This window comes from Xiphophorus couchianus, chromosome 21, assembly GCF_001444195.1.
Source record: "Xiphophorus couchianus chromosome 21, X_couchianus-1.0, whole genome shotgun sequence".
Lineage (NCBI taxonomy): Eukaryota > Metazoa > Chordata > Actinopteri > Cyprinodontiformes > Poeciliidae > Xiphophorus > Xiphophorus couchianus.
This window is the reverse complement of record NC_040248.1, coordinates 22,146,140-22,173,046: the sequence shown is the minus strand read 5'-3', so window position 1 is coordinate 22,173,046 and position 26,907 is coordinate 22,146,140. Positions and strand designations below refer to the sequence as shown.

Below are 26,907 nucleotides of genomic sequence, written 5' to 3'. Positions count from 1 at the left end.
TTTACTGAAATTGTAAACAGCTAACTGAGTGGTCCTCACTCAATAACTTCCACACTGAAGAGTATTGTCATCAGCGAAACCTGTAGCTGTTCTGTTTTGGTGCATTTACTGACTGGAAAAGAGACTGGATTTGTAGTTTTTGACTGTCCAATCGCTGGTCAGTGGCACATTTTAATCTGTTCCTGATTCTATGTTGCATCTCAAGTTGAGATATGATATCAGTATTCCCAGTTTATTTTTAGGGAAATAACATCAAAAGAATCCTGTCCTGCTTTTATTTTTAATCAGTTGCAGGAGAATGACTAGAACTGAACTTAACATGTCCGTTTGATTTGATGCACTGACTGAGCTGTTCATGTTCCCCAGGAGATGCTGGGCCAGCAGCTGGACTTCACGGCCTCCTCAGTGCAGGACTTTGGAGAGTGTCCCGCCTCCCATCCCCCCTGCCAGAGCCGGCGCTCCGGTCGCTGGACAACACAGAGAGAAGGTAAAAGAAACGGGGAGGATGGACGGGGAGGGATGGGATGTTTAAACTCCTCCCGATGTCAGGAACAATTTTCTAAATGCGTATTAGAGGAGAAGTAATTTTTTTTTGTCCTTTTGCAGCCGTTCACATTGAGAGGATCGTGCTCAGGGGGATCTCTCGGACGGCAACAGATAAGGAATACAGCTTTGAGGTAAATCATGGCACCTAGAGTTCCAGGAAGTGCTCTGATTGGTTCATGTGTAATGTGGGATTTGGCTATGATTTTGTGGCATGAATTTATTAATATTGGAATTGGGCCATTCCGACTGTGGTGAAAAAGTCAGATATGGGTCGGATATGGGCAGAAAAATCCGGATTTGGATCAGCGTTGTCACCAGAGCTTTTTGCGACCAGAACCGATGTTTGTTGTTGTCCTGCATGGATGACGGAGTTCTGTCTGCTGGCTTCCAGGTGAAGTGGTCAGACTCTTCCTCCAGCAGTGTGACCAAAACCCACCAGGAACTGGAGAACTTCCTGCTGAAGGTGAGCACTCTGCTCCTAGAACTTGACGTCAGATCAAACAATCAGAGATCATTTTGTGTGATTGTTTCTGTCCAGCTTCCAAAGGATCAGTGCACGGACTCTTTTGAGAAAAGCATCCTAAGACTCCTGAACCAGGGGGACCAGTACGAGAGCAGGGAGGTGGAGAAGAACCTCAGGTAACAGCTAGCTAGCAGCTAGCTCAGCGCACACAGACACAGGCCAGTTTTAGCCTTGTGATCGGTTTGTTTAGGACGACATTCTACATTCATTCTACTGTTTTTTTACATCCTGTCTCATTTCACATTGTCATGTGTTATATCCCGCATTTAGAACTCGTGTTACCAGATCATGTGAGAATCAAGCAACCAGTTCTATGAAAACAAGCCCAAAAAATCCCCAACTGATGACAATGTAAAGCAAAAACATTTTAAAGTGTTTTTTACAGCACGTACCTGCATACTACCCTGCACCACTGCAAACTACATACCACTAGTGTTTGCTCTATTGTGGGGAGCATGCTATAATCTTTTTTCAGAAGGAAAGTCAAGCCCAAATAAGAAACTTCACATTTAAAAATAAGCCCAAAAAAAACAACCTGCAAGCTGTTTAATCTGTAGGTGATTTTAGAAAAAAACAAGCCCAAAGTTGCTGATAACAAGCAGACTTGGCAACGGTGGTTACAGCCAAAGCAATGCAGAAGGAACATTGTTTCACTTTTTTTAGACATAGACAAATTTTACTGTCATTTAGCTGTTCATTGAAAATGTGCATATTGAGCCAAATATTGTTGAAAGGCTCCAATAATAATAAAATAAATAATAGAAAGTATCAGTATAATTATACACAATAAATTTTTTTTTTTTTTCTGTTCTTCATATGGCGTTATTGGAAACTAGGGGTGTACCGATCAATCTGTTCTGTTTTCCTTAATACTGGGAGTTTGGCGATATTTGTATGTGAAACCGATCATACCCATCGTTTTTTTCTGTTATTTATTTATTTACCTCTGAAAAGGTCTGAAAATCAGCCACTGTCACCAACTTAGAGAATTTGTCAACAAAAAAACATTAGTATTGACAGAACTGTCATGCTTCTTAAAGAAAGGTGCAATTGGTGCAGGCCTGGTAAAGACCTGATAAAAGGGTCGATGTGATCGCGCTGAGGCTGTTTGCGGTCTGTCAGGATGATTCAGGTGGAGGCTCCTGAATCAGACTGGGACCACTGGAAGTCATGGTGAAGTGGGACATGGCTGCAGACAGCTGGATGAGCTGGAGCTGCTGGTTTCAGGACCCTGTAGGTTTTGGTTTCCAGCTCTTTCAGCTCTTCCTCCTGTCCTCATGTCCTCCTGTCTGTAGCTTTCATTTCCTTTGAAGTGAAACTTTGGAAAATGAAACCAGCCTGACTGCCTTCACCTCTTCCTCCTCCTCCTCCTCCTCCTACTTTTCCCTCTGGTTTTAACTCTAGAGTTTGTTGGCTTCATGCTGGTAGAAGATTCTCACAGTAGGAAACTAGAGAGGTTTGGATGAAATGCACTTACAGTTTTATCACAGTTTTTGTTTTTTATTGTGCCAATGTGATAACAATGAAAGTGACACAGTCACTGCATTTAATCATAATTTCAAACTTGTTGGTATTTTCTGCTGCTCTCACGGAGAAAATAGTGGGGAAAAAAGCTGACAATGCAGACATTTTTTTAAAAATGTTATTTGATTAAGATAATTATGAATTTATTGTGATGCAAAATCAAAATTCTTATCGTGAAAAGAAATTCATCACAATAAATAATAAACAATATAATGAAATACCCACCCTGGAGAGGGATGACAGTATTTACATCATTTTTTAAAACAAAAATGTTTACAATTGATGTTTCTGTGAATGAAACCAGAAAAACAATTCTTTATCTCCTCTTTAAAATGTATTTCTTCTTGCTGTGATATGTTTAAGTGAAAGCTGCCACATGTCAGCAAAACGTCACACTCTGATATTATTTTTGAATATTTCATTCATTATGATGGACAAACATTTTCCCCGGTGTCTCCAGCTGCCTCCCTGAACTGTTTAAATCCAGATACATGAATGTAAAGCAGTTCAGTTCTGACATCATAACAGCTTCTGTGTCTGCCTGCAGGGAAAGGTTTCTGTCTGCCCCGCCTCTCTTCAGGCAGACCAGGAAGATCTGCAGCTTCTTCAGCTCCTCCAGACCGGCCTGCAGATGTGAGTGGGAACCTTTGACGAACGCTGAGTAAAGGCTTTAACTAGGCACTTCAAATGTTGAAACGTGGACTACACTGAATCTCCTCCTTTTTTTCCGTTTGTTACTGATTTACTGTCCAGCCTGATGCTTTTCTATTGAACCTTCTTAATTTTCCCAACTCAGTGATGCAGAATTGAACATCTTTCAGCTAAATTTTTCTATGATTCAAATGTGTGATGAACTGCTGCTGCTGCTCTAGAACCAGCCATGACTTGTTTTTGATGATTTTCTGTCTTCCAACAGGTACCTTACATCCTGGGACGACGTACCAGCCAGACTGCTCTGACGCCTCCAGTCAGGATGAAGGTGGGAGGAGCGCTGATTGTTTCTGTTTGTGACAGTAAGGAGGGAACCTGCAGGTTAGATGACAATCTTAAGGCTGCTGCCCAGAAGCCTGTCCTTCATGCTGAGCGCAGTCACGGTGGTGGGGGCTGGGGCGGTGGGTTTATTTTTGGACAGGTCCTGTCATCATATTTCAAGGCCATATTTGCCGCCCGTCGTTGCTGACCTCTGATCAGTGTCGCCGCAGCAACAGCGGTTCCAACTGCTAACACTGACGTAGATGAGGTTATAGGTCAAACAGGCCTCCAAAACTGTTTTTCCAGTCACAAATCCGCAATCTCATTTAGGTCCAGACTTTGACTGGGCCATTCTAACTCTGGAATGCCCTCTACTCTAGACCAGTGGACATGTTTAAGGTTTATCTGTGTAGCGCAAAATCCCAGCAGAATTCAGTGAGATCAGTGAGTGTAAGGCAGATTATAAGCTGTATGAATATGAATGTTGGTGTGTTTATTAATATACTCTCTGCGCAGACTCGTATGTTCAGGGACACAAGAAGAAACACGCGTCTAAGAATCCATGTCAGCTGTGAGTAGGACGGCCTTTTCGCTCGTCAGACTGACTTTCTGGATGCACGCAGTAACAATTCTTCTTCTGTGCCAGATTGTCACGGGCCAAAAGCCCCCAGGCGGACACATGGAGGGGGGGCCACGCAGCAGAGCTCAACGGGCCCGCAGACAGGAGGAAGAAGAGCAGCGCGGCGAGGAGCAGCCAGGAGGCTGAGCAGGTAGGACAACAGGAAACAAAGCAACCTTTCATTGATAAATCCCTGTTAGTGTGGCATAGTAGCTGTTGATGTGTAGATGTCAGTAAAAGTCTAAACCAGCGTTCAGACTGTAAAGCAGGGATCCCCAAAGTCGGTCCTCGAGGGCCGGCATCCTGCATGTTTTAGTTCTCTCCCTGGTTTAACGCACCTGGATCAAATGATGGCTCGTTAGAGGCCTAAGAAGAACATTGACTTGCTGTAAAGGTTGTCAGTACCACCAGAAAGAGAACTAAAACATGCAGGATTGGGGACCTCTGCTGTAAAGGTTTTTCCTTATTATCTAGATGTCGCATATTATCACCGATGAAATCAGTTTTCACTTTTTTTCTTGGTTCATTTTCCAGGGTTTTCTCCAGTGTATTATAGGCCTGGCGCCCCGCCATGCTTTACTAGCCCTACTGCCAGGCTATGTTTAACACAAGTTTTATGTTTGCCTATGTTTTTAGGAAAAAAGAAAAAAAAAAGCTCCTTTTTTTTTTAAGTTGTATTGCAAGCTGTTGCTCTGAGCGTTTCACTTTCGGAGCAGATTTATTAAGTTAAAAGATATGTATATAGAAGATATGTTTATAGTTTATGCATATAAAACCGGACCAATCGCACCGCTGGTGCTTCTGATCATCTCAATAAGCAAATGTTACACTTATGTATCTGTGGTCTGAGTTAAAAAATTTGCATTCATGGGCCCCTGAAGTGTTGGGGGCCAGATGGAGCCGCTAACTTAATTTGGATTAAACAGAAGTTCAAATAATTGATATTCAATTTAATTGTATTTTTTGTTTTTAAGACTAGTTGTGGGTTTAAATAGCGTTTCACTGGCATTTTCCCGTAACATATAATTACCCAGCCATATTTTTACATTTCCTGTCTACTTAACATCTTTTAATACAAAAACACGGTGGACCGCCTCGGCACCCCGACCAGCAAGTTTTCTGGGGTAAACCCTGCTTTCTATTTGCTGATTATTTCATGTTATACCAGCGTGTGGCTGCACAATATGGAGCTGGAATTTTATTGCAATATTTTGTGGTGGTAATAGCACCACAAATCGGAAAAAATCTGTTTATTATTTATATTTTATGTATCTGTGTTGCTGCGTCAGCATTCAAAGCCCCACAAACACAAATATTGTTCCTGAAAAACATTAAAATTTGAAACAGGCCTCTTCAGAACGCCACTTGCTTAAAAAAGTCTGATTTATATCGTTAAGCTGCACATTAACTGCATTTAATTATATTTTCAAATTTATTAATATGTAGGCCTGTCACGATAGCAAATTTTGCTGAGCGATTAATTGTCTCAAAAAACTATTGCGATAAACGATAATATTGTCTGAAGACCTTTTTACACTGATTTAATGGAAATGACGTAATAATGCATGCGATTTCCTGCCAAAGATAGATACACTTTATTTTCAAAAGAATATTTAACACTGGAGCTGATAAACAAAATAAACAAAACAACCAAAAACAAAATTGATTCTCAGTCTCCATTAACAAAAAATGTACTTGATAAAAACTAAACAACATAAAGCCAAAGTGGAAATAAATACTGCATTCAACCTAAAGAGTGGAGATTATGAAGTCTGTATATTATGTTGCCCTTCCGTAATAATTTGATGTAAATAGAGACGATGGGCACATCGACTACCTGATGCAATAATTCACACTACATGATTTTTTGCTCTTATTTTTCCCCTTATGACAATCTTAAAACGTTGATCTTTCTAAGATTGTGTGGTGTGTTATGGTAGATCGTCGTTGCCGCTCCGATCCAAATCAGGGGGTTTCCCGACTGGGAGCTTAACTACACCTGTTGAATGTGACAGGTAGCCAATCAGAAAGCGTGGATTCTCCTGGTGCTTTCTGAGGGGAAATTACCTCGGGGAATCCCAAACAGCTGACACGGGCAACCGAAGTCGGAAACAACATTAATGTTTATTCAAGCAAAGAATATAGAAATGACAAGAGGAGGAGTTGGAGCGAAATTGCTACCGCAGTTGATAAACCCGGTAACTTTTCAGCTGTTCTTCGTTAACGTGACATAAATAGGTTCTAATGATTTTAATTCAGTCAGGACTTTACGCTGACACTAGCCACATGCATTGCAGGTAGATTGTAGTAAAACATTGATTAATGCCTGGTTTTAAAATTAGTTCACTAAACTTGTAGCCATTATTTTGTGCCCATTGTTGGACGCCACACGGGAGGAACGAACCCGATCGAACCGTTATACCTAGGATTTCTGTTGGCTAATGTTTGGTCTGTCAGGTTTTGAAAATGGGCCGACAATCAGCCGACAGCTGTAAGATCGTGTCCTGTGCGCTGAGCTTTACACTAAGGAAATGAGGAAGGGAGGGTGAGTGGAGAGCACCGGAGTTGAGCCTTTTTTCATTCGGTGTCATCAACAGAAAGAGAAGAAGGCCAGAAGAGACGATAATGCCGATAATTAAAACGAGGTCGATAGTTTTTATTTATCGTACGATTAATCGATTTATCGCGACAGGCCTATTAATATGTATTGATAGTCTTGTGGAAAAGCAGTTTAGAAAATAGCAAAAATAAAATTTCCAACCATACTGTCAGTTTTGCTTTTTTAAATTACCAGCAATAACTGAAATTTATTGTGATGATAAATCAAAATTCTTGTCATAAGAAAGTTTTCGCTATAAACGATACGATAAATTTCCACCTATCCCTCGGTGTTTTAGTTCAGCAGGATGGGAAGACCTCTTCTTCACTTTCAGCTAATTTAATTCTTCATGTGATTTCACTGATGATGGCTCTGATTTATTATTTCTGATTTGTTCTTTTGCTCATTTTGCTGCTTTGTTGGTCAGTTATTCTCTGGTTCTGGACACCATGCAGCTGGAAGGATTTTACTCTTATTGTGTCACTTTCAGGCAGTTATGTGTAATCATGACAACAAGGTAGTTCCCTTTTTGTTGTTTTATTTTTTATTTTTTTACAACTGAGAACAACTGATCAGAATCTCAAAAGCTCAAATAATACCTGAACTTTGACCCCAAATCCCAGAGAAATAGAAACACAGGCTTCATGGATGCAAAGGGAGGAGGAGGAAGTTCAGCTCCCCTACTCCAACATCTTTCTAACCAAACGGCCAGACAGAGGCTTAAAGAGGGGCAGCTAAAGCTAATGAGCTGGATTAGCAGAGCTTCTCAGCAACTGATGATGTCATCCAGGACGGGTTACTGTAGAATATAATCTCTGCTGTCCTGATATTGAGCTGCTGGCGTGTCATGAAGGTCATGAGAGCCAAGCTACCGTCCACAACCGCTCTGAAGAAACTCGGACGATATGAGAACATTTACATTTTTCTTCGGGATACGTAAAGCATTGTTGAGCCGAGTTGTTGCAGTTTAAAGCAGAATCAGGAAAGCTGCCTGTGCTGTGTAGGACCGCCCAGGAGCTGCTTCCTGATTGGCTGTCACATGCAGCTGCTGTAATGATTTACTCTGCCTTCACGGAGCTAAACATGAAGACGGGTTAATGATTGCAGGCGGACATGTGGAGGGATTTGGTAAGGCTAGGAATGACACAGCAGTGTGTGTGTGTGGGGTTGCCACGTGAACGGGATGTGTGAGAGACATGTTGCTGATGGAGAACATCCACCATGGAGCTGCTGGACGCCATCCCACATTCATTTGTTGTCTTCTCATGCTAAATGCCGTATGCCTCTTCATTCTGACCTCTGACCTTCCTTCTAGCACCTGGATCCCGACAGAAGGAGCCACCCAGCATCTAAAAGCAAGAGCAGATTTTTGCCCGGAGACAGGTAGGTGCTGCAGAAAAGGGAAAAAAAAACCAAAACGCCAGGTAGACTAGAACAAAACTGCGTAGAAATTAGTGAACCACTAGGGGGAGCCGTCTGAAGGCTTTAACACATGAGCCTTGGACCTGACTGACGCCTAGTTTACAGCTGCACTCATAGGGGCCATAATGTGTTTCCTTTGGGAACTGTAAAGGGACAAAAATGCAAAACCAAAGAATAAAAGCATTTCTCATCACATTATTAACACAATTTCAGTGATTTATGATACATATGTATCCAAATAAAAGAATATGGAGCACTTTTCCTAAAAGAAAAAAAAAGCATTGTGGGTGTTTTCCTTCTGCTCATCCTTTCAATGTGACGAGCAGTGATGTCAAACAAATACGGGGCAGCAAATTTATGTCACACAGTAGCTATGTTGTCATGTGAATTTTGAGTAACTTTTGAAATGTTAAAAGCGGGGAGGGGGGTGTTTTTATCTGCTGGTTTAGAGTGAGTCAACCGGCCTACATAAAGCGGGGTTTTGTCAGATTTTGACATCATGCTTGGCTGTAATAATCAGGATGGAAAAAGATTTGTGGAACAAGCTTCTTTGTAGCGAATACCTCCATCCACTGGTGGGTCTGTGCCTTACCAGAGGCACAAGATTCAGAAAAATATCAGAGTCCAAACCTCACTGTGGTCCATGCCAGTTAGCAGCCCCTATTTCCTCTTATTACACCTTTGCGTAAACATCACAATCTGACAAAATTAATCTTTGCGGAGTCTGGTAAATTTGCTCCAAACCAGTATATGGCAACGCACTGAATTCACTTTATTTTTCTTATTTGCAGCATTTCAAAGGTTAACTAAAAATGTGCACAACAATTGGACGTAAATGTGGCTACTAGCACACAGCAGGAGAACTGAGAGACCTCTTAACCCTAATCAGTTGATTTTCAGCTTGTCTGGCCATAAAATATCTCACCTTTTTTACCTTACTAGGCCAAGAAAAACACTCTTCATTGTGCACGCTGTTACCGAGTGAAGGACAATCAAATTGAACTATCTCCACTGTTAGCAGAGACATAAAAAGCTGTCTTAAAAGTATCTTCAACTATAGAGTGGATGTTTGCAGTCCTTATATTCTGTAGAAACTTCACACCCACTTTTGTTCTCTAATGCTAGCTTTAGCAGTAATCCCAGTGTAGAGATGTTTCAGGTCCAGCTGATGTTCTGGAATGTTTTCTGTCTGCAGGGACAAAGTGAGTGTGAAGGGCAGAGGCGCCGCCTTTCTGACTAATGGCACTTTGTTACCGGCCCTGTCGCCTCAGAGGAAAGGTGAGGAACTACAGAAGTTGCCAGAGCAACAGGAAAACCCAAATGAATGACAAGATGGAAGCTGCTGAGGGAAATGTTGTGACTGACACGACAATGTTGTTTCAGTCGGACCTTCTCATGCGGATACATTTGGGGAAACGTCATCCGAGAGCTGCAGCTCTCCCTCCAGCCCCCAGTACAGGAGGCGCCAGAGTCTGGAGAGCGACGACGACAACAACAAAGGTGAAATGCACTCACACACACACCAACACACACCGCTCCACGTAAACCACAGTAGCTTCTGAAATTATCAGTAAAAAGTAAGAACATGCTACTGATTTTAAAGTATGTTTTCCTTCCACTCCACTTTTTATCACTATGCTTATATATAGCACTGTGAGCAAACAGCTTCTTTCTGTAACATTTAAGAAATAAAAAACAAGATTTTTAAATGTTTTCGGAAACATTCCAACATTTTCAGAAAGTGATTATTAGCAATAATCCATATTCATGTTTAATCTCTAACTGATATTTATTATTGTCTCTGTCAGACTCAGACAGCCACTCTGATGAAGGCAGTAAGGGCGTGGCCCCTGACCTGTTCTTCATGCGGCAGGCGGACTCTGCCGGGTTGGCAGACAGCCCTCGGCAGGGCCCAGACTTCGCCTCACCTTCCTACCTGCCCCCTCTGGCCTGCTTGCTCCCCAATGGGGCCCCTGACCCTGTGGCCCCAGATGGGAACCCCCTCCCAGCAGGGCCGCTGTCGGTGGTTCCCACGCCAGGGATTGTGGGTGATCTGGAGAAGAGGGAGGTGCTGACGACCTTCGGGGGCCCCCCACTGGCCCTGCACCACTCAGTCGGTGGGGGGGTCCAGCCTCTGGTCCAGAGGTTTAAGACGGCTCTGCCCCACAGCCAAGGGCCCGGTGAGGGGGAGGCCCCTCTCAGAGCGCTGGGCTCCATGTCACCGGGGCCACCTGCGTACTTGTCCCCCTCCCTGCCCTGCCAGGAGCCCGGCCTAGCCCCACCCCTGCCCCACATGGACCCCCTCCACCCCAAGCTGCATGGTATCCTGCCATCTGGGATGCCCTCTCCCTACGCCCTGGCCTCTGTGGCTCCTGTGCCCCCCTCTGCGATGCCCACCCTGGGGACCCCTGGAGCGGCTGTTTCTCCGGCCGTCCCCTCTAACTCTCCCGGGCCCCCGCCCAGTCTCAGCCCAGCGCTCGGCCTCAGCACGCCGCAGAATGACTCGGTGTCCTACAGCAACAGCAATGTTTCCGGTGGAAGTGGCCCCGTTGCCCCTGGCAACCCCGTAGCTGTACAGCAAACCCAGCAGCAGATGCCCCCGCAGCAGCAAACGCCACCCCTCCAGCAGCAGCAGCCCCCTGTGGGATGTGGGACCTGCGGTTGCCATAACAACTGTGGTAACCGAGGCAGCGGTAGTGCGGTGGGGGGCTCCTCTGGCTGCCAGCCCCCCCTTTACTTCCACCACCAGATGGCAGCAGTAGCGAGGCAGATGTTCAGCGTTCCTCAGTCCCTCCTCTACCTCGCCCAGACCCAGGCCCCCCACCAGGCCAATGGCCCCCCCACTATGCCCCCTTTCTTCCCTGCTGCCCCACCCCCTGTCCTCCCGTCCCCCTACCTGCATCCCCACAGCCAAGCGGAGGGCCCGTCCCACATGATGGGCAGCCAGGCCCAGGTGGCAGTGGCGGCCGCCAACTACAGCCTCCAGCAGCAGATGGCGCCAACGGCATCGTTCTCTCAGCGTGTCTACCAGCCAGTCTATCCGGGTCACCTAGGGATGCTGCCTGCTGCCGTGCTGGGGGGCGGCGGAGTCAACAAGAAGAACGGCACAGTGTCCTGCCACAACTGTGGAGTGAACGGACACTTTGCTCAGGAATGCAACCAGCCCAGCATGGACTCCACCCAGCCGGGTAAGGAAGGAGCAACGGTCCATGAATTTCTGTCACATTTCACTCGTTTTATTGGGATTTGATGGGACTGATCAACTTAAAGTAAAGAGTCATTGTGATTTGTGATTCTTCACAAATAAGAATCAGGTATGTGTATGGAACTACATTGGGGTCAATAGTTTTTAAACAAACAAAATTGAGAACAAAACTTTACTATAAACTGAAAAAATCTTGAAATTGGAAAAACATATTTGATACTAAAACAAAATTGAAATTGAAGAAAAACATTTTTTTGAACGTGAATGTTTGTTTTTTTTTACAATGTGAGTAACATTTTAGAAACAGAAAAAACATTTTCAAACTGAAAAAAATCACCTTCAAAACTCATTTTTAATTTCTCATTTTCAAAAATCCTTTTTACTCAATTTGACAAAAAACGTAAATTTAAAAAAAGTTTTTTTTTTCGATTTAGTTAGAAAATTAGCTTTCCACACAAGTATAACAAGTTTTTTGGATAGTGTAATAAATTCAGTTTAAAAACATTTTTCAACTAAAAGTTAAAACTTGGTTTAAGTTTAGGTTTGTTTTTTTTTAGATTGAAATATAGATTTTTTTTTTTTCAGCTTCAAAATATATGTTTTTGTGAGTGGACTTTATGGCCCCAATTTAGCTCCATACACGTGTCAAAACTTTTACATGAAAATAATACTGTTTTCTCGTGTGTGTGTGTGTGCTGCAGGAGGCTTCAGGATGAAGTATGCAGCATCCAACATTTCAGAAGCACTTGATAATGCCGACTGAAGACGAAGGACAATGATGACGAGTTCCTCCTGTCGTCATGACTACGACAGGTATGGCAGCAGTGAAGTGTTCCTCTGGGGCAGAGAGCTGCCCGGGCTCAGCAGACAGAGCCTCAGCACAGTGCCTCACAAACACCTGGTTACCATGGGGACGACTCTTGTAAAGTCATGTGACTTCCACTTTCTTCCCTTTCAGTTTCTTTTGGATATTTTTGCACTGAGGGTTGGAAAATATTAAATTATTATTACTTTATAGGAAGAATTTTTTTTTTAACTCAAAAATGAAGACTTGAGTCTCGGCTTAAATGTTCTGATCCACTTATTTCTTAAGGAGTCTCTGCTTTCTTCTCGTGGTTTTGTTCATCTCTGATTTTATTGTTTGGAAGAACTGTACAGCGGGTTTCTAAGATCAATAATCAGTAAGCAGGAGTTGTACCTGTAGGTTCTCTGCACAATTGTGAATGTACGCCTTCAGACAGGAATCTGTGTATATTTGAGGCTTTTGCTGGTTTTGTGGTTGCTGTGGGGACGGCCGACCTCTGGCCCTTCAAATCCGGGGAGTCTTGTTTGACGCAAGCGCACTGTAGGAGCACCACCAGAGTTCACGTTGGGATTTTCTTTTCTTTTGACCTCAAGTCCACATCAGATGGTCAGTTTTTGCTTTATTAGAGTGTACAAAAGTATTCCTTTTTAAATATATATATAGTTAATATTTTAGATAGGAGACTTCTGTTTTAAATCAAACAAATGAAACCTGCTGCTCGACATTATGTTTTTAACGTTTAAGGCTGGAGGTGTCAGGTAGAGATAAAAATTGGAAATCCGACAGAACTTTTCCATGTCAAACCTTCGCAGGTGTTTCATCTGCGAGAGCAGTGGCAGTTTATTAGACTTTTTACCTCTGGACAAGATTTGTGTCAGAATCTTCACAGCATGACGACTTCACTGGAAGACGAGAAGCAGCCGCGCGATCCGAGGAGCTGAATGTACCGACAGAACGGAGAACTCTCCTCCTGATGAAACGTCCACATGCTGGGCAAGACCTCTTAATACTTCAAGAGTTTTTTTTTTTTTAAATACTTTTAAGATGAAGAGGAGGACGCAGTCTTCTGATCAAACTAGTACACTGAGAGGGAACACCAGACTCTTTAGTCCCAGAGTGGAATCTAATCTTAACTTCTTGTACTTTATTATTATTATTATTTTTCATATGTATACCAGTCTTGTTAACTGACACTTGATAACATATTTGTTGATAAACTTGAAAGTTCTTCAAAGCCCTCTTTGATTTGAAACAGTGGCATCTTTTAATGTTTTTATTGGTATTTTTTTAAAGGTGTTAGCCAGTGTTGGAGTGTGGAAGCAGATTACTGGAGATGCACCAAGAGACCCACTGATTTTCTCTTCTCACAAAGAGAACATTTGTTGTTAAAACTTTAAGTACTTAATTGGACATCAAGTATTATATCTCTCTAAAATGACTTTTTATAACTACATAAAATGCACAGTAGCCGTTTGAAATACAAAAGCTAGTAAATTTCTCAATAATGGAGTTCAATGTCGTTTAAATGAATTTCTCCTTATAGAGATTTCACTTCAGTGCAGACGTGGTTGAAAGCAAGAGTTACAATCGAGTTTGATTTTGTTTAAATGTTTTTGGTTAAACCTAATTTAAAACAACATTTTTATAACATCTTATGACATGAAGCACGTAGCGTCACCCCATAGTGGGGATTTATCTCGTTAAAAAAAGCATATCTCCTTTTAAAAAGAGAAAAATTCATGTTTACAATTTTACTTCTCGATTAGATGAGTTTCTCACATCTGATATCATTTAAGATGTGAATATTTCTTGTTATAATGAGCTGCTCCTGTTTTTATTTCCTAGCTCTGGAAATCTGTCGTAGATTGGTGCATCTGTAGAATTAACTTAGCTTTCCCATGTAAAAAAAAAAAGCCTCTATTTGTCATATGTTTGACTTTAAACTAAGTGGCTACTAAGAGCTACGGAGCTGAGAAATGTCTTCATGAGCGTCGGTTCAAACCTTTTCCTGCTTGTGTTCGTTGTTCGGCGTAGTGATTCTAAACCTGGACAGGTCAGGGCTCAGGAAGTGTTCAATCCTACAACCACCTCGTTTTCAGGGCTTCGTCAACATGCTGCTTTTATTTGATTTTTTTATTTGTGTGTGTATTTGTCAGCCTACTGTCACTGCAACTGATCTATGCATTCACGCCTGTTATTCCTGAATGTGACTGCCGGGAGATTCCAGTGGTGGAAATTGTTCTCCGATCCAGAAACCCGTCCCCCACCTGCTGCTGATCTGTCTCCAGCAGTTCAGGTCAAACGTCCTTCCTCCCACCTGAAGGTCGTGTTGAGCTCCAGATCAGAAGCGCTCAGACTGCCGGTGTAGATCAAGAAGGAAGTCCGGTGTACATACTGAGGACTCGTCTCTCCAACGGCCCGTTTGAGCAACGCCGTACTGTCCCTCTGCTGCCACCCTCAGCCGTTATGTTTACTGTACTTTGGAAAGGTCAAAAATATATTTCTAGAGTGGAATTTGGATTTTATGCAAATCGATGATCTTTTTTTTTCTTTCTTTAATTATAAGCAATAAATGCAAAAAAAATGGAAGTTGTTCTGAGTTACTTTGACTTTATTGTTGTAACAGTGGCTTCTTGGGATGTAAACCAACATATTTCTATTCAAGATTCACCAGAAATCATCAACTTATGAATGTAAATTTCTGGAAAATATTCTGTTAAGCGTCACATCATCCCAGTCCAATGCATGTCACGTGTCTGTCATTGTTATTGACAAAGAACAAGTGAAGCTTCTACTGATTTGGGAAAAGAATCTGACCAATCAGAAGTGACATTAACAATTTAAATGCTGCCAGAAAGCTAACCTTAACTTTAACTGTATTGCTAACCTCATACTGAACGCAAAGTTAATGAGAAGATAGGTCAGTTCCTGTGGTTCTGTAGCGCCTCTATAAGGCTCTTGTTGTAGTCTGCCACCTGCTGGTAGACCACCTTAGCAACCGACTCGTAGTCGCTCTCCTGAGTCTTTGAAGCGATGACTGAAGGGAAAGTTAAAGAAAGTTTATTAAGACAACATTCCAACTTACCATAATCAAATTCTCTTGATTCCTGAAGGATATCTGGAAGATTACTTAGCAATAAACTCAAATGGCCACAATTATGTTCATACTGCTAATTTCTACTTTTAAACATATTTTGAAGTGTATTTGAAGAGATATGAAAGTACTTGGAACTCAATAGTGAACACATAAAAAGTTGATTGTGCTAACCTTAAAATACTAATAAGTTTTGCTAACGCTACCAATGTGGTATTTAGCAGGAGCTAATGCTAATGCTACAACTAATTATATCTGTCCTTGAAAGACTCCAACTCTTGGGCACCGACTTAACATTAATATAATTTTATAAACATCTATTTGAATTTGTGACAAACAAAATTTTAGAGATGTCAAATTTTATTCAACTGAAAGTTTACAAAACAACCAAGCAGAACTGAAAGATTAATCGGATTAATCATGATTGAAAAAATTGTCAAATTATTTAACTAGACTATATGTTCAAGAAAGAGGCTAAATGAAAAATCTGCAGATTGACTTTTTTATATGATTAATCAATAAATTGTAATCAATTACTAATATAGTTGCTGCTCTAGAGCCTAATAAGTTAGTTGTTTAAAAAATACATTTAGAGGAGGCTAAGTGTGCCAAATATTTTCAAAGCTATCAAAAATGCTAACTTTTTGCTAACAAGTCATTAGTGGAAATATTATTTTAACTTGAACCATTTGGTGCGTTCTGTGAAGGATACACTCTTTCATCACAAAGTTGTTCTGCTCCAAGTGCTGCCATTTCCTCTCCAGGTTGGTCAGCTGAAACACCAAAGACACACAAACACACACCGCTGAGTTCCTGAAAGAAACAAATGTGCTGAGAGCGTTCGGTTGGACGTGTTGCCGCTCTAACCTGAGCGTGCGTCTCGTTCTCCTGCAGCTTGGTCTTGAGGGCTTCATGTTTCTGGTTCATCTCCTCCAGCAGCTGGAGGAAGGAGTCTCTGCGCTGACTCAGGGTCAGTCGCTCCTCCTGGAGCCTCTGCAGCAGCAGAACAAAGCAGGCGCTCAGCGTTTGGTGACGGGGTGCTGCTGTGTCCCAGGAGCAGCGGGTCCTACCTTTCTCTTGTCGTCAGCGCTCCGCCTCAGGGCGTCCAGGTCTCTGTAGGTAAGCAGCTCTGTTTCCATGGTGCTGACCTGCTCCTTCAGGGTGCTGAGCTCGCCGCCGATCTTCCCCTCCAGCTGCTGAACCTTCTCCAGGTCCTGCTGCAGCCGGCGGGACTCTGCAGGAGGACAGCACCAGGTCAACAGGTAAAGTCTTTTGCTTTCCTCTGGGTTTGGGAGCGTTTGAGTTAAGGACCTGTGGTCAGGCCTCTGGCGGTGCTCTCTGATTGGACCACCTCTGTCTCCTTGCTGACCAGCACTTCCTGCATGTTCTTCAGCTCGCTGGCGGTCACCGTGTCGACGTGGCGCAGCCTCAACATGTTCTGGACACACAGGGCACACCTGCAGTTTTAATTGTCCTCATCATCATCATCATCATCATCATCAGTCTCTCTCTCACCCTGCTGCAGTGCTCCAGCAGAGAGACAATGTCCTCCTGGCTCCTGGTCAGTTTCTCCTGCTCCTCGGCTCTGGACTCCTCAAACGAGTCCATGAACCCTGAAACAGTCATCCATTAGAGCACAGTGTAAAAGTATTCACCCCTTCATGTTTTACCCTTTTAATGCTTTTATAAACCAATCATATCATCAAGATGTAGCTTTGAAAGGGCCAGTATTATGTCTATAGTATCATTTTATAGCACAGTGTTACCACCAGTTGCTATAAAAAAGGTCACATTTTGTTGCTCATGATGGATTTGTCACCGTCCGTCTTTCTCCCTCTCTGACTAGAACTCACTGTCTATTTCCTCCTCCTTCCTCTTCAGCTCCTTGTACTTCTGTTGGCACTCGCCTGATGACAGAAAAAAAGACTAATCATTCATTTATACATTTAATAAATAAAAAAAATTCTAAATAAGAATGGTCCAAGACACATAGGGAGCTTAGAGCATCATGCAGCAGCGTTACCCTGAGCTGCCTCCGAGTCCTGGTCCAGATTCCGGATGTCCTCTGAAATTTGTCTCTTCCTGTCTCTGATCTCAGTAAGCCTGAGTATATACACACATGCACACACACATGATTACATCCAGCTGGCTCTAAGCTTTTAAATTAACAAAGTGTGAATACACACTGTCTCTCCATGCTGGCTATTTCCTGGTTGTCCTCCTTCACCTGAGAAGAAGAAAAAAAACAGACAAAAATGAATCAAATTAATTTGGATTCAACAAAATCAGTCTACTTACACATTTTTCAAATGATTGGTCAATTTAATATCAAAATCATATTTTTAATTTAATAAATGCAGGTATTTTTCAAAGTTTGTTGATGTGTTCCCTGTTTGGCCTGCTGGAGGTGCCGTTTCCTCCCTGAAGATGTCTACTTTAATTCCTGGTGATAAAAAATGTTCCTCAATTTGGAGCGAGACCAGTTAGAACGTTTCCCCCAGCAGTGAGGATGATGTCATGTTCTCCATGTTTCCTGTGTGTTTGTTGTTTCTGGATAAAAGGTTTTAACAAACTGCTTTGAGTTTGGAACAAAGGCTGCAGGTTTTCGAAGCATTTCCTCCTCATCTCAGTGTCAAAAGCTCCGTTTCCATTGTAAATGTGCGCAAAACTTTGTTAATATTCCACTAAAGACGAAACACACAATTTCACAGTTACAGTGTTTCCATTAAATAAGTCCACATGAATAAGTCATTAAATCCTCATCCTCCAGTCACTTCCTGTTGTTTTCTTCTTTTCCGTTGGTAGTAACATCTTGTGACAGGAAGTAGAAGTGATGCAATTTCCATTGCAGGTTTGCAAAATACTGGAATAATTTTGATACAGCTGAAAAACCACCTCATTCAAAAAAGCAAAAGCTCCATATCGACAGATGAGTTTTTTCTAAATTGCAGTGTTTCCATTGAGCAAATGTCAAATTATGCAATTTTAAGGTTAATGGGAACGAAGCAACAGAGAAGAAAGACCACTGATTTGCTTCAGAAGTAGAAAGATGTTCTGGTTTGGTCAGATGAGACCAAACCAGAACCTTCCGCCCCGTAACCCTAAACGTATCATCCCAAAGAGGCTCCACCTGCTTCAGCAGCTTCTCCCTCTCCTCCTGGGGGGAGCCCAGGCTCCTGTCCTCGTCCTCCATGGCGTTGCGCTTCCCCTCCAGCGATGCCAACGTCTCGTGAAGCCGAACCATTTCCTGTTTTATCTGTGAGTGAGACAGTTCCTGCAGAGGGAAGACAAGACGCATGATGGACCTGGACCTGCTTCAGTGCTGCATTCTTTTGGCCCAAACTCACTGCTTCATAGTCTTCCTTCCTGGTTGCCAGGACGTCCAATTCTTCCTGCAGGACTGCAAGCTCCTGTAAAAAAAAAAAATATATATATATATAGAGGCGAGGTTATCTCAGATCATTTCTGGGGAGTTTTTTTTTGTTTTTTTTTCTAGACATGCCTGCAGCAGTTCTTCATTGGCTGTTGTCATGGAGAAATATTTGTCCCGCTTTGCTGAAGGCATTGCCTGGACGACTTCCTCAGCCACCTGCCTCTCCCTTCCGATCTCCTCCTCGATTGCCCGAATGACCTCTTCTCTCCTGCAGGTCAAACAGGATCATATCACCATCAGGGATGTCTCTGGAATTATTTAGGCATGACGAAGCTAAAGGAGAACATCAGAGATGGTCTGCAGATCAGCCGTAGAGAATTTAGGTCTAAACGTTAGTGACAATAAGAGGATGCCCCAAACCAACTGGCACAAACACTGGTGGTGCAGTCAGAGACAATGAACTCCTCTATGAACCAAAGTAGTCGAGCATCAAATGCCAGACAGCTGAAGACAGCTGAAGATTGGTCAAACGGCCATCAACAGGACAACGATTCTAAACTAAGCATATCTGTCACTGATTGGCTGAAAGAAAACAAACGTTCCAAGTCACAGTCACACCCTAAAATCAAATGAAATGCTGTGGTGGGACTCCAAAAGAGGAACAGGTTGTCATTTCAAATGTCTCCATAACAATACCAGGCAGATGAAATCATACAGAGATTACTGGTGCTAAAGGAGATACTGGATAAAGAGGGACAGGCGTGGGGCGCAAAATATTGACCACTGGATATTTGAGTTTTTATTTACCACTGAGTTAAATTCAAAGCAAACGGTGCAGGTAATAGATGAATAGTTGGTTTCTATTTTTCAAAACTTTAATTTCACTGAAAATTTCACCCTATGTTTAGTTCTTTTTTTAAGGCATTTTTGAATTAGTTGCTTGGGCTGGTGAACCACATTAGTATCATTATCAAATTGTGCTCAGGAAGCCGTACATTTCTGATCTATTCCATATCAATAATCCTTGAGGATTCCCAATGTAACCACAATCTCATGTTCAGCCTCAACTGAGGAAGTAAACCAATGAGGAAGTCCAGTTAGGAGGATTGACTTGATTTGCTAGCAGGAACTGAGTGTAGCACAATCTAAGTCATACAGGGAGCTACAGAGGGCAAGGGTCACTGGTGTGCTGGCTGCTTATGGACAACGGATGGGAGTTCGTATGTGTGCGTGCGGAAACCCAGGTAAGTGTCTTTTTAAGTATGTACTAGTACAGCTAAAGACTCTCAGAGTGTGTGTTGGGTTAAATAAACAGCTTATATCAGCTTTTCTGTGTTGCATTAAAGTTCATTTCCAAGCAACTTCTGGTCCTGTGTGTCAGCTGATCTTTATGAGCCTGTCATATCCTTGTGCAAGACACTATTAGCCACAGATCCAGGCCATTGTAGCGCCGATACATTTTGTGAATTCAGCATTTTTGGATTTAGTTTCTATGCTATAGAATCCTTAGCAGAATCCTTAGCATTGTCCCAAGGCAACAGAGGAGCAGTTAAAGAAAAGAAATCTGATGATGAAGCTTTAAGCTAGTAAAAATTTGTTTCTGTACTCATACGAGGACCAAAATCCCACTTTAGATGACTGCAAAGCCCTGCAAGAAACATTCTGGTGCTGAGCTTGACAACAAAGGTGTTGTCAAAGTACTAGGTAATGGTTTCCTAGGTGATTAAATACTTATGAGTAAATAATTAGCTTTTTGTAGCTAGATTTGTTTGGAGAATATTCAGTTTTTCTCCATTAGAATGACTGCATAATTATTTTCTACTTCAGTAAAGTATGTTTTCCTCTATGAATCTTGGTTTTTATTCTCTCCAGAGTAAAACAATGGACAGATGTTGGCAGTTTCTCCTCCTGATGTGCCTTTCTGCAGTGGCTGAATTCGGCGAAGCAAACGATGCACCGGTATGAAAAGTTTTAGGCCCTGTCTGTATGGGAACGCTTTTTCTAAAACAGGTTGTCATTTCAAAAACACCCGCATCCACCCAGGACTGTTTCCACAAACGGTTTCATCCATACAGGAACAGTCGCCAAAAACACAGCCGCCAGGGGAGAATGGAACAAGCACGCACGTATGACCTCCACACAAAGTCAGCTTCACTACATGAAAACAAGAATGGCAAACAACAAACAACACGTGTATCGAATCAGGCGTTATAGGTCGGGTTAGAGGTTGGCTGATAAGTTGGTGTTTTCACAAAACAGATGCTACATGAGGACAGTTTTCACTCTGGAACCTGTTTAAAAGAAAAAAAGTAGAATCCGTGTTGATGTAGAATCCGTGTTGGTGCTCACAGTTAAAATCGTTCCCGTTTTAGAAAAAAAAATGTTCCAGTAGGGACAGGTCTCCAACATATTTGATGTCCATGTTTCATTTCCTCCTGATTATGGTTCTCTAATTATTGTCCATCCTTCAGCTGGTCAAAAGCCTGACAGATCAGCTTCTACAAGTCATCCCTCCTAATGACCAGTCAAATGTTTCCATTCTGGTGATCAAAGGCAACCAGATCACTTTGAATGAGACGGACCAACAAGCCCTGACGACTTATCCAACACTAGTTGAACTGTATGTAGGTGAGAACCTTGTCACTGCTGTGCCAGCCAACTTCTTCTCTGGGCTATCACACCTGAGAGTCCTATCTCTAAGCAGAAACAACATCAGCAGGTAACTAAGAAAGCTAAATGCAGTGAGTATGGTGTCCAGTTCTACAACAAATTCCAATCAATTGATGACCCTTGGTTTGTCTATGGTTCTTGCTCCAGTCTGGACCCTGAGGCTTTCTCTGGACTGGATGTTCTAGAAGAGCTGGACCTTTCCAACAACAAGTTGACAGATCTCTGTGACAAGACATTCACTAAGTTAAAACGTCTAAAGGTAAGCTTTGCAAAGGCAAAAAGAATGCCTAACTTGTCCAGATTTACTAAATATCCTCAAGAATCCTGAAAGAATGGCCTCATGTGTTTGGGATTTACTGAACATACAGACAGGTTTTGGTGATAAATATGATTCTTGGCCACAGATGGTTGCAGTAGTGTGTAATAGACCTTACCAACATTAGTGGCTGTCACATTATAATGGAGGATGCTTTGTAGACATAAAAGAGGACTCAGGCGCTAGAGTCCTTCCCAAGGTGTCAGTCCAATTACTGCATTAACATCCATTGACGTTAATGGATAGCAACAACTTGAATTGTTTATTGTTTATTTATATAAGCTAAACTGATTCAAATTTGATAAATGGTTTCCTGGCATCTACCAACCTTAACACGGGTGTTCTCATCAGATCCTGCATTTACAAGAAAACCCCTGGAACTGTTCCTGTCCTCTGCTTGACACCATTGGAAGGATGAAGGAAGCAAATATCAATTTTGGTACCAAGACTCCTTTGTAAAAACACACAGAGACTCTCAGTAGTTGTCAATAAGAAATCTAAATAAAACATGCACGACTACTATCTATGTCTTGGTCTTTAGGGGGCCCAAACATCACCTGTGCATCTCCAGCAGAGCAGAAAGGAAACAATCTCCTGCATTCTATAAATCTTTGTTCTACATCATCACCAGTCATTGTTCATAAATCTCCAACACCACCAGTCACCTCTCAACCATCTAAAGAAATCAACAACACGCCAACAACCACTTCAACAAGTCAGAATTGTACAGTCAGCAAACGTAAGACATACTCTATGATGCACCTTTCTTCTATGCCAGTCATTCTTCCCTTTGACGTGGCACCCAAAACTTCTTAAAGGTCACATTCATACAAAAATCCTACCTTAATTGGGTCACAGCATTTCTTAAACCTCTAAAAACAACTAGTTAAACTGACAAGTTTCTTTTCTTTATCTCCACTCTCCAACCAGGTCAGAAACCTTTGTCTGGACACACATGGAAGTTCACAGCCTGCGTTGCCGCCTTGGCCCTGATCACCTGCATACTCATCCTCACTGCCATCAAAGGACCTTCCTGGTACAAAAGCTTCCACAACTACAGACATCGGAGACTGGTTGAAGACGATGAAGAAGGGGGCCAGGACACCATGACAACTGAGAAAGGAGGGTGCGAGAGCCAGCAGACGTTCACTTTTGAGGAACTGAGTCATCGGATACAGGAACAAGAGGAGGATGGATATTTTGAGGATCCATACATCAAGAGGATGGAGGATTCAGAGGAAAAGATACAATGAGGAACAGAATCTCACTGAGGGGCTGGTATCAAATTAGACTGAATCTATAGATTTTAGATCTGTAAATGATCTTATGTAGTTGTTTACATAAGCTAAAGAACTGGCTTATGTAAACTAAGCTTGTTGTTTAGCTTCTATATACTGTGATGAATTATTGTTTGAGGTTTACTGATCCTTCTCCATGGCATCGTGTCTGATTAAATGAGCAGTGTAATCATGTTAAGAACAGGGTATCTGCAGGTTTAGGAAAATCAAATTAAAGACTTTTTAAGCTCTTTTTAATGCAACATTGAATAATATTTAAGAATAAAAAAACTAGAAATATAGGGGATGCTTGGGGGATCCTGGTGTATTACAATCAACGTAGCAAAAATGATGAAATGTCTGGGGTCTGTTTGTGGTTCTTGGTAGCAGCTTCGTGCTTCTCACACTGCTTATGGCTCTCTACAGCTTTAACCCCCTTAGTGCTAAGCTTCAATATTTCTTTGGAACAAAATGCACTGACACTCGTGTGAGTTAGCAACAGAAGTGAGCCAGTGGCAAAACCGAACATTATCCATCCAACTGATTATAAATTTGCACTTATATATGACTGACACTGAAATGCTAGCGCTTGGTAGCAAGGATAGATTAGCAGATATTTAGTTGTAGCCTCAACTGCCTCCAGTAACAGAAAAATAAAATTTACATATATAAAATTAAGTAGGACTGCCATGACAAAATTTAATACTTGTAATTAATGTCTTTAATTCATAAAACATTTATTTTATGGATTAAAACAATTTCCTATCCACTGTCAGCACATGCTTGCTTTGAAGAAATCAGCTGGGCTTTCTTAACCTTAACTTTATTCTATTAGTTATGATTGGATACATGCAGAATAAGACTGCATGTATCCAATCTGAATTGGAATTGCATGAATTAAGTTTATTTTTGTATATATTTCTATGTGATGCGATATGAATTTGGCCTGTATGTCTTGAAAGTGGCTTGAGATGATTTAAACAGTGCCATGGCTATGATTGTCCACTCCTGTAATTCATTAAAACATCTAACTACCAGGAGTTTTATTATGTTCAGAGTTTTAGTATAAAATGAAGGTCAGTAGGGACAAAATGCAGGCACAAATTGACTCCATTAATGACAGATTTCAGCTGTCACTATCAAAGACAAAAGTTAAAAGATGGAAATGAAAAACAGGCTTGGATGAGCCTTTTTTCCTTCAAGTGTGCCCAACAATTTTTTATTGACCTGATTCTGAATATTTGATGAAAAAGTTGAGGTTTCCCTGATTTGAACAAGTAGTTATGGTGAATATGAGAACCTGCGTGGTTACTGTGATATTATGTCGGCGAGCCATTGCCTTGAGGGACCTCAGTCAGTTCCCGTGTTATACCACTGCCTGCTACAACATAGTGAAATGAGCTGAATGATCCATACTCTCTCCTCTCTGTGAAGATGCTGTCGATGCTTCGTGCCTCGATGTCGTTCTGTGCTTTCAGCTGGGAAAACACAAAATAAAACGGGAAGCAATGAGGAACAATGCTGAATGTGTCCTCAGGCAACTTTTCTAACCAATTCCAGGTCATGCTCACCATGTTGTAGTCATTGATCATCTCCTCCATCTCTGTGTTGGTGTTGAGCTTGTCCACCAGCTGAAAACAGATTTGACATAGATAAGAATAAAAAATAAAAAACCTCCCAGATCATCACCAAGACTGACGCTACAGTCTTGCTGACAGCAGCCAGGTACTTCCTGTTTACCATGTTGTAGTCAGCAAGCTGGCCCTGCAGGTCCTTAATCTCTGCAGCCAGACCCTCTGCCCTGCAACACACACAAACACAAAAGGTTTATAACACAAACGGATTTGATCTCAAACTCGCTGATTGCATCTTTATAATAGTGGCTAAATTCATCACAGACCTTTTCTCGTAGGAGACATAGACGGAGTTCTCCTGGTTGTAGTTCTCTATCTCTTTGTGCAGTTTGCTGGTCTCTGTGGTCAGCTCGTTGATTTTACTCCTAATGGGGAAAACAACAGAAACTTTCACTTTCGCTTCATAATGTCGCCTAAAAGTTGAAATATGGAAAGATTTATGGAATATTTTGCAGTAACACAGCACAGCGCCTTGCAAAATTATTCACACCATATTTTGTCTGTTTTTGCTCTGCTGTGAAAGAGAGAGCTGACTGACAGACCCACCAGGTCTGAGTGACTGTCACTAAACTAAGCAACTTTTCAGATCGTAAAAGAAAAACAAAAAAAACACTATCAGCCAAAATCAGAATCGGCAGATCAGACAAGATGGGTGATCAGATACGTTTGGTGGAGTTAAAAGATCATTTTAAACCTGTAAGGATATTAATATTTTTGTTTGTCTACTGAATGAGATAGCAATAAAATTAAATGAAGACAGTGGTTGTAATGTGAGAAAATGTAAAAAGATTGAAGGGATGAGATGTAATGTTGCTTTAGCTAACACACAAGTATACTTTTTTTTTACATGTCAATTTGTTTCATTTTATTTTCCTAACTATATTGTTCCCTACATAAACTAAAAGTGAAAATTCACACTTAAATAGCTTATTAGAAGAAATGATTGTGTTGGTAAATGTGGCCACAATCTGCTGGTTATCATGTTACCTGAGGAGACCCAGGTAGTAGGATTTATCCAGAATCTGTCTCTGAGGCCCTTCAGGAAGGGAAGCCAGGAGGGACAAAGTTGGAAAGTGAAAGAAAAAAAAGAGAGAGAGAGAGAAATGGTGACTTTGTTACTTTTAGTCATATAAAAGGAACTCGACCACAAACAGCAGTTTCTTTAGAGACAAAGACAAGCCTGGTGGCACTTTAACTATACCTTTCATTCCCGTCTTCATCCCACTGAGACCCTGCTGGGTGACGGGCCTGTCAGCCACTTTAATGGCTGCTGACAGAACTCCAGGAGAGGGGATGGCCCCTCTCATACCTGGGTGCCCACTGGTAGTTGGAACCATCTGGAAAACATCACTATAAGAATGACTCTTTGATTAAAAACCAACTGTTGTGCAGCAGCAGTTGTCCTGTAAGGACAGCGTTGGTATCTTTCCTGTTTGGCATTTTCTTATTTTTACACAAGTACAGCAGCTTATAAATTCGATATATATTTTTAGAACTAATATTATATACATTCAAGCCTTTATTTGACAGATGAAGAGTATTGCTTTTTCTTAAGCTGATGACAAAAAATTCATATCGTCACACAGGAATCTGAGTCTTTATGCTAGTTATTCAACAGGTTCCCTCGGTGGTTCGAGTTTACTGAAGGTGTGTATTACACTGTAGAAGTGTGAAAGTTTAGTCGTCATGTCTGGCTTGCTGTTAAACAATGAGAACTAAGACTCCGGGATGCCGCGGAGCTTTTACCCCGGTTGGTACTCGTATAGCGGTGGGAGGAGGTCGCACTGCTGTCGGGGGTCTCCCAGCACCAGGAACCGCAGATCCACTCCGGCTCATCGGCCTAGCAACGCCGGAAGGTGGTCTCTGGCTCGCCATGATGCCTGAAACGAAGGGATGGATAATTGACAACAAGCGAAGATTCACATTGAAATTACAGTTACGTTTCTAGAGCAGCAGAGCAGTTATCCTTTTAACGTCCTCGTTTGTCTTGAAGCTCCTTGCTCCTGTAATCTAAACATTTTCTAATCCTGCGAATATTCATGTCAACATGACGTTTATTTCAGCCTCAAACTATTGCTTAACATTACCACTTTAGCTTTAAACTCGGACAATGCAGCTCAGTTCCGAACCTTTAATTAGTTTCCTTTGACGATTTTCGTTGGTTACTGAATCTGCTGCGGCCCACGTCTGTTGTAGTGTGGTCAAAAAATAATGTAGAACCCGTTAAGTGAAAACAGAAAAGCTACACCATTCTAGCTGAAGCTAACATTCAGCAGCTCGAGTGATGTTGACGTTACCCCGGTAACGGTGGTCTTCTTCTTGATTTTT

The 26,907-nt window shown here is 42.0% G+C and overlaps 3 protein-coding genes across 6 annotated transcripts in view; 2 read left to right on the top strand and 1 right to left on the bottom strand.

The window, feature by feature from the left end:
* The window catches only part of zcchc2 (zinc finger, CCHC domain containing 2), a 16,072-nt gene extending 2,620 nt beyond the window's left edge, over positions 1-13,452 (top strand). The window contains exons 2-14 of one of the 2 annotated variants that reach the window (XM_028004960.1): positions 370-487; positions 607-677; positions 938-1,009; positions 1,085-1,185; positions 3,141-3,226; positions 3,510-3,572; positions 4,082-4,136; positions 4,212-4,335; positions 8,099-8,166; positions 9,401-9,483; positions 9,589-9,705; positions 10,014-11,393; positions 12,112-13,452. In XM_028004960.1, coding sequence (XP_027860761.1) covers positions 370-487; positions 607-677; positions 938-1,009; positions 1,085-1,185; positions 3,141-3,226; positions 3,510-3,572; positions 4,082-4,136; positions 4,212-4,335; positions 8,099-8,166; positions 9,401-9,483; positions 9,589-9,705; positions 10,014-11,393; positions 12,112-12,173 — 2,400 coding nt within the window. In that variant the 3' untranslated portion in view covers positions 12,174-13,452. Of the gene's footprint in view, positions 1-366; positions 488-606; positions 678-937; positions 1,010-1,084; positions 1,186-3,140; positions 3,227-3,509; positions 3,573-4,081; positions 4,137-4,211; positions 4,336-8,098; positions 8,167-9,400; positions 9,484-9,588; positions 9,706-10,013; positions 11,394-12,111 lie in introns of both variants that reach the window. The other variant, XM_028004959.1, reaches the window with a different exon arrangement.
* Positions 13,235-26,907, bottom strand: ift74 (intraflagellar transport 74). Its single transcript, XM_028004961.1, has 20 exons — positions 26,709-26,907; positions 26,326-26,459; positions 25,781-25,916; positions 25,567-25,615; positions 24,846-24,944; positions 24,686-24,746; positions 24,517-24,576; positions 24,362-24,423; positions 18,812-18,950; positions 18,657-18,719; positions 18,440-18,583; positions 17,496-17,536; positions 17,333-17,412; positions 17,163-17,216; positions 16,825-16,922; positions 16,621-16,747; positions 16,380-16,543; positions 16,177-16,302; positions 16,022-16,082; positions 13,235-15,252 (listed from the first exon to the last, which is right to left on the bottom strand). Exons 2-20 carry the CDS (start codon positions 26,452-26,454, stop codon positions 15,137-15,139), a joined length of 1,809 nt encoding a protein of 602 aa, XP_027860762.1. The 5' UTR covers positions 26,455-26,459; positions 26,709-26,907; the 3' UTR covers positions 13,235-15,136.
* LOC114136737 (leucine-rich repeat-containing protein 19-like) lies at positions 18,971-23,985 on the top strand. Of its 3 annotated transcripts, none has more exons than XM_028004964.1 (8): positions 18,972-19,926; positions 20,317-20,386; positions 20,555-20,641; positions 21,154-21,401; positions 21,500-21,611; positions 22,020-22,107; positions 22,210-22,407; positions 22,599-23,985. In XM_028004964.1, exons 3-8 carry the CDS (start codon positions 20,564-20,566, stop codon positions 22,919-22,921), a joined length of 1,047 nt encoding a protein of 348 aa, XP_027860765.1. In that variant the 5' UTR covers positions 18,972-19,926; positions 20,317-20,386; positions 20,555-20,563; the 3' UTR covers positions 22,922-23,985. The 3 variants fall into 3 exon arrangements, with proteins under 3 accessions (XP_027860763.1, XP_027860765.1, XP_027860764.1); XM_028004963.1 differs by having other exon boundaries at positions 20,298-20,386; XM_028004962.1 differs by lacking the exon at positions 20,317-20,386 and having other exon boundaries at positions 18,971-19,926.